Genomic DNA, 6,970 nt, shown 5'->3' on the forward strand with positions numbered 1-6,970 from the left:
CTTTGAGTTTGAATGGACAGCTCGGATAAGTCACTAATGCTTGTATTTGAACTATGTAGATGTATTGAGATTGAAGATTTTGTAATTCTATTATATCCATATCAATAACACTGAAATTTTGAGTATAAATTTACTCGCTGAAATTTGCATTCCAATATATTTCTTGATTAACTGAACTCCAACATATTTAAACCTATACTGCACTTAATTTGAATGTGTACTTGCAGTTTTATTATATATATTTATGTATTACGACATCTGAATTTAATTATATAGATACAGTTTTTTAGCTTTATGCCACATTTATATAAATAGTATATCATTTTAAAGGTCTGTGTTGGATTTCATGATTTTTTTTTTCCCTAAACTTAATTTTTTTTTTTACATACATATTGCCTTATGAAAGGCAAACCATTTTCTTGACGGCTTTCATTGAATTCCTGAACTACGACCGCTTAGTTGTCTTTTGAGTATTCTATGTAGTTACTAAAGAACTGACTATTCTTTTTTTACTTACAATTATTACTTGTATTTATATTTTAAGTTGTTTTGTGTAACTATAAATTCTTCATATAGTTCCAACATGTCTAAGACGAATGAAGAGGGTCCGTCAGCAATATGGGATAAGGAAGTTACAAATATTTTTGCAATCTCTGCGTTAAAGAAATATAACTTGGAAATAAGCCAACCATGTATTTTAACAAGGAAGGTTGACAAAATATTGTGAGGAGCTTCAAAGAATTGACGGGACGGAATTACGACCGGCTCAAATTCAAAAACAAATGAGATCATATGAAGAAGGAATGAAAAATTTGGAAGAAATTAAAACGTGGATCTACCGGTTTAGGTTGGGATCTCATTAAGCAAACAATCGATGCTCCAGAGAAATGAGCTTCAAAGAATTGACGGGACGGAATTACGACCGGCTCAAATTCAAAAACAAATGAGATCATATGAAGGAATGAAAAATTTGGAAGGAGTTAAAACGCGGATCTACCGGTTTGGGTTGGGATCTCATTAAGCAAACAATCGATGCTCTAGAGAAATGGTATTTAAGGGGCTTATCGTGACGGGAAAACATGCATTCAACCCTAGTGAGATGGGTTTTGCAGGCATATCAGATGGCTTCCCTCCTGAGCAGTTGACAGCTGATGAAGAAGTACGTAGTATTAACTAGAGGGAGATGAGGGAGTCCAGTTCACCATCAAAGAAACTCAGGCTTCGTAGGAGGAAGAAAGAAAATGACAATTTTGTGAAAACCACTTTCGATTGACTCATTGATGCTTTTGGAGCTCCAAGACCTGCTCCACTCCCTGATAACACCATCTTAGAATGTAATGGAGCTTTGGCCCAAATTCCCGAAGTTGTTGCTGACATGCGATTTCACGCAAAGTGTGTGAAAAAACTTGAAAATCCTACCTGAAAGCAAATATTCATGGCGCTGCAGCCTGAATTGCACGTAGAATGTTTTGGTAGATGCATGAGTTTTTTTATGATGTTATTTGTAGCTTTTGTTGTGTTATGTACTGCTAAACTGCTCCACTCCCTGATAACACCATCTTAGAATGTATTGGAGCTTTGGCCCAAATTCCTGAAGTTGTTGCCGACATGCGATTTCATGCAAAGTGTGTGAAAAAACTTGAAAATCCTACCTGTATGCAAATATTCATGGTGCTGCAGCCTGAATTGCACGTAGAATGTTTTGGTAAATGAATGAGCATTTTTATGATGTTATTTGTAGCTTCTGTTGTGTTATGTACCGCTAAATGTGTCATTTTAATATGTTGATCTTTGTACTCATGTTTTTGTTAATGTACTTCTAAATGACTTATGTTCTTTTATAAATTGATCTTTGTACATTTTTTATTCAATGTGTAATTTGTAGGCCTTAATGTTTTTATTTCTTATTTTTTGCTCCTCCTATGTCTTAACAATTTCTTTAACACATACATTTTTTCCCTTTAGGATGGATCCGCAGCAGGAACATCGTAAAAGAATGGCATGGGTTGCAGTTATTGCGATATTGTTGTTGGAGTATTACCGATCTAGCCGTGTTCGCATACCCCGCATGCGTCCAACTTTGTTGGGGATATATGGGTGGGTGAGATGTTTTTTGGACATCCAATAAGGTTCAGCAATATATTTAGAATAACTGCACTTATTTTTATGGATCTCCTTCATGAGTTATCTCTAAAGCACGACCTCCAAGATTCTTCTAGAACGACGAATAGGAATGTGTTGGCTATAACATTATACATTTTGTCACAGAACGAATCAATTAGAAGAGCTATGGAGAGATTTCAACAATCATCAGAAACAATTAGTCGTTACTTCTTCAAAGGCGTACAGGTACATATACATATGTACGACCAACTTTGGAAAAATTTATTGATCAGATGAGTCAATCATCGGATGAGGAATGACGGGTCTACACATTCAGAAGGGAGAAGAAAAATGGAGAACTACTTGAGCTCGGGAATTTGATGGATGATACTTAGGTTATTTCAGACAATGATACTCACCTTACCAATTTGTTAGTCGGATCACTTCTGAGAACTAGAGACAGAGGAAAGACTAAAGTGAGACGTCCTTAGCACTTTTGCGCCCTTCAATGGCTTTTTAATTTTTACCTTTATGTATCTTTGCTTTATTTGAGATTTGTGTGTGTAATAAAGCAAAGATACATAAAGGTAAAAACTAAAAAGCCATTGAAGGACGCAAAAGTGCTAAGGACGTCTCACTTTAGTCTTTCCTCAGTCTCTAGTTCTCGGAAGTGATCCGACTAACAAATTGATAAGGTGAGTATCATTGTCTGAAATAATCTAAGTATCATCCATCAAATTTCCGAGCTCAAGTAGTTCTCCATTTTTCTTCTCCCTTCTGAATGTGTAGACCAGTCATTCCTCATCCGATGATTGACTCATCTGATCAATAGATTTTTCCAAAGTTGGTTCGACAAGTGTAGGCTGTTGCACATCATGATCTCCATGAGCCTAGGTAACATTAACAGTTTGCTTGACCTGATGAGGCGGTGGTGAAGCAGTAAAAGTATTGTCACCTGTAATATCGGTGAAAGTTTTTATGGCAGACGGGGTCTGAAGAATCTCCCTCTCCCCCACGATAGTAGGTTCCAAAGGAGGGGGAGCTACAACATTGTTTGGGGACTGAATAGTTGTCATATTGTCTGCAACAAATAGTGACATTTTCAGGGGTATCCTTTTGATGATCAATAGTATCAATAACTTGCATGAGCCTGAGTAACATTAACAGCTTGCTTGACCTGATGAGGCGGTGGTGAAGCAGTAAAAGTATTGTCACCTGTAATATCGGTGATAGTTTTTGTGGCAGACGGGAACTGAAGAATCTCCCTCTCCCCCACGATAGTAAGTTCCAAAGGAGGTGGAGCTACAACATTGTTTGGAGACTGAATAGTTGTCATATTGCCTGCGAGAATAGTGTGACATTTTCAGGGGTATCCTTTTGATGATCAATAGTATCAATAACTTGGAGCAGATCATGCGGAGATGAATTCACTGTCTCTGGCGGAGCACTATGTTTTTTTGGTCTGAAGTGAGAGTGTAGATGGTGGCATTGAGAACTAAAATGGTCGAACATACGACAGTTTGAACAGTACGAAGGAAAATGCTCAATCATTACCTTTTGTCAATATCCATGGTGTTGTGTGCCCAAACAAATATCCTCAAAAGCGGTTGAAGTGTTGTCTCTTTCAACAAGTACTCTGGCTTTAAATGGACGGAAAAAATTAAAAGTAGGAATGTCCATTTTGAGTGGTTTACCATAAGTTGAGGCAATAGAGTCAACACTTTTTAAGTAAATAATGAAATTTCAGACCCGAGAGGCGAATCCAAACCGGATGATTAGTGGTTTCGTCTGTGAGTCAAAATCCACAGACTATTTAAGAATCTACATTGCTCTGTTAATAATTCAGATTATCCTTCTAGCAAATAATCGTGTGTAATCCTCTTCATTATTTAGTTGTATAAGAAAATGTCTTCCATCTAACAGTCCAATTCTCCACTCCCTAACAAGATGCACAAACTCAAATTCCTTACAAATCAACTCTAATTTGGGATGGTCATACAAAAATTTCCCGACCAAATTCAGTTGACGGGAGGAAGCAAGTTAAACACATTCAGCTTATGTAAAAAAGATGACAGACTTCCCATTCTTTTTACTAGGTTTCTTGATGTTCTTCGTCCACTCAAACGAATGCGGGAAAGAGCACGATTTAGGTGTAGCTGAGGCGTGGACACCCACAAGAGCAGCAGCATACGTTCTGTTTGAAGTCATCCTCAATAGATGGAGGTGCAGAGTTAAGAATAGTGAAGAAAAGCAAAGCAAAGGGAAAAATCCAAATTAGAACAGGGAGCAAAAGTAGAAACCCCTCTGTGAAGCTCATGCGATTTCAGCTCGAGCCAGAGAATTGTGGATAGGAAACAGCCATCAGCCATTCCAAACGGGGATGAAAGGCTGCTGCGAGGAGAAGCTGAAACAAAAAATGACAAGGGACGACGTCAACGTATCTCGACAGATGAAGATGCGAGCCCTTCTTCTTTGACGAGAAGAGGCAAAGTCGATGGAATTCACCGCAGACGACGGTCACGGACCGCAGAAGACAATCGAAACCGCAGAAAACGAACGAGCCAAAGACCGTCGGTGCGAAGCCGCGAAACAAGCGCAGCTCGACGAGCTCTACGAAGACGACGAGCCGTGAACGGGAGAAGCGGAGCGAACTCCCCTTCTTCTTTGAGCGAAAAGACTGCAGCAGAGGCTAGAGTTCATTGTGAGGCGAAACACTAGTAGAGCATCTCGTCTCTCCCATGAATGTTATATATATATACCCTTTAAAAAAAAATTATATGAATAACCGCAAAATCAATTATAATGATAATAAATCATAAGTTTTGTCAAGATCAATAAAGTCACTTAAAATCCGTTTGTAGTTATCAAAACCTTTGTATATTGAATGCTTTTTTCCAACATTAATTATAGACTTCCCATGTTTATTTTATTACCATAAACCTCAATAATGCCTCAATATTAATCATGGGAATACAACTCTTACCAATGTAATTCATTAAGAAGTCTTGTAGTCCATACTACAACATCTTAAATAATTTCAAAATATATATGTACAGATATATCTTAATCAGATATATCATGGCGATTTCATAACCACAAACTCATGTTGCCTTTCAGCTTTGCTAGGGTTCCGCCGCATGGCAAACCGTCTTTCAGCTTCGGTGTCTGCTTCCATTAGAGTCGTCTCGCGTTCACGTCTCGACTGGCGGCAGTGTTGCGGTCGATTTCGTGCATGCGCCTCGTCTGTGACAGAGCCTCTCGACAGCGTCTTCGTCAGCGCCAAAGCCGCCCGGCCGCAGACACTCGCTTCTACTGCGTCTCCTCTGCTATAGAGTCGTCGACTTCGTGCCTGCGTTTTCTGCGACAGAGCCGCTCGACAGCTTCTTCGTCTGGGACAGACAAAGCCGCTCGACATTTCTCCTGCATCTCGTAGAGCCGCCGGGTCTGCTCGACTCTGCCTCTGGCGTGATAGAGCCGCTTGACACTCGTGCAGCTTCTCACTGTGTTGTAGGTTGGCACTGGCTGCGGTAATGGTCTCAGGGCTTTCCTACGCCTCCTCCCTCGCCAGTGATAACCCCACCAAACTCTATGCTACAGTGGTTCACAACCGCAGCTCCCTTTTTCACATCGCAGATAGTGCGGTATTTCCGCAGGTTTATCATGATTCTGTTGCAGGAAATGACGATTACAATCTCGTCAAAAAAATAGAGAAAAAGACGGGCAAAGCAGCAATTTTCTTTTCTGATGCTGAAATTTCAACTCGTGTTGGAAAATACAAATTTACACTAGTTGAAAAGTTCCAATTAGGTTGCCCTAAGATGGAGATCATCAGAAAGGTTTTTGAGGATTTCAAACTGGTTGGAGATTGGCAAATGGGTCATTTCGACGGAAGACATGTTATGATACAACTTAGCACATAAGATGATTACACGAGGATTTTTTCAAAGAAACTCATCACATTTCAAAGAAACGCATCACAATTGAGGACAAACATATGAAATTGCTCAAATGGACCCCCAATTTTGATCACAGTCAAGAACCCTCAATTGCACCTATCTGGTACTCATTACCTGAACTCAAGCTTCATTTATTTGATCTACCTATCTTATATGCAATTGGGACTATCCTTGGAAAACCTTTGCAGGTAGATTTATCAACAGTTCATTTCTCAAGACCCTCTATTGCAAGATATTTTGATTGAACGAGATATTATACTACTAGATGTAGATGAAGTCTGGCTTGAATATGCTCACAATGGTTATTGGCAAAAAATTATTATGGAACAAAAACCATACTACTGTAAGCACTGCAAGAAGTTTGGACACCCGTAGGAGAAATGTTTCAAATTGAACCCACAGTTGAGAACCACTAGTCAAAAGCAGGAGCACACTGTTAGCGCATCCCATGTGCCTGAACGCGCTCCCAGCAAACCAGATGACAACCAACCGGAGGAGGGAAACACCACAATACAGGAGTTGGTGTCTGCCTCTGGGATCCCTTCTTCTGACCATACTACAATGGATAATGTTCGAACTGAAAATTAGAATAGTCCCGCAGCTCCTATTCAGGAAGCATCAGGTGCAGAGATAACAATTCACACTTCACATACACTGGAACCTATCGCGGTGGCAACGACTGTCTCTCCTACTACGGTTCTAACATCAAATCAGATCGAGGATCACATGAGCCAATCCTCAGATGAAGAATGGCAGGTTTACACTTCTCGGCGGAATAAGAAGTCCAGCGGCTCACTTCAACTTGGAAACTTAATGGATGATATTTTGGTGACTCGTGGCAATGGCATGACTCTTCAAAGCTTGTTATCTGGTTTTGCTTCAAAAACTAGAGGAAGAGGCAGGACTAAACT

General features: G+C 39.7%; 1 protein-coding gene across 1 annotated transcript in view; it reads left to right on the plus strand.

Moving 5' to 3' along the window:
* Positions 1–2,128, plus strand: part of LOC110035908 (ribosomal protein S14, mitochondrial) — a 2,597-nt gene extending 469 nt beyond the window's left edge. Inside the window, exon 2 of the mRNA XM_020740243.1 lies at positions 1,966–2,128. Coding sequence (XP_020595902.1) covers positions 1,966–2,128 — 163 coding nt within the window. The remainder of the gene's footprint in view (positions 1–1,965) is intronic.
* The last annotated feature ends 4,842 nt before the right edge of the window (positions 2,129–6,970 follow it).

Source organism: Phalaenopsis equestris, unplaced genomic scaffold (assembly GCF_001263595.1).
Source record: "Phalaenopsis equestris unplaced genomic scaffold, ASM126359v1 Scaffold000002, whole genome shotgun sequence".
Lineage (NCBI taxonomy): Eukaryota > Viridiplantae > Streptophyta > Magnoliopsida > Asparagales > Orchidaceae > Phalaenopsis > Phalaenopsis equestris.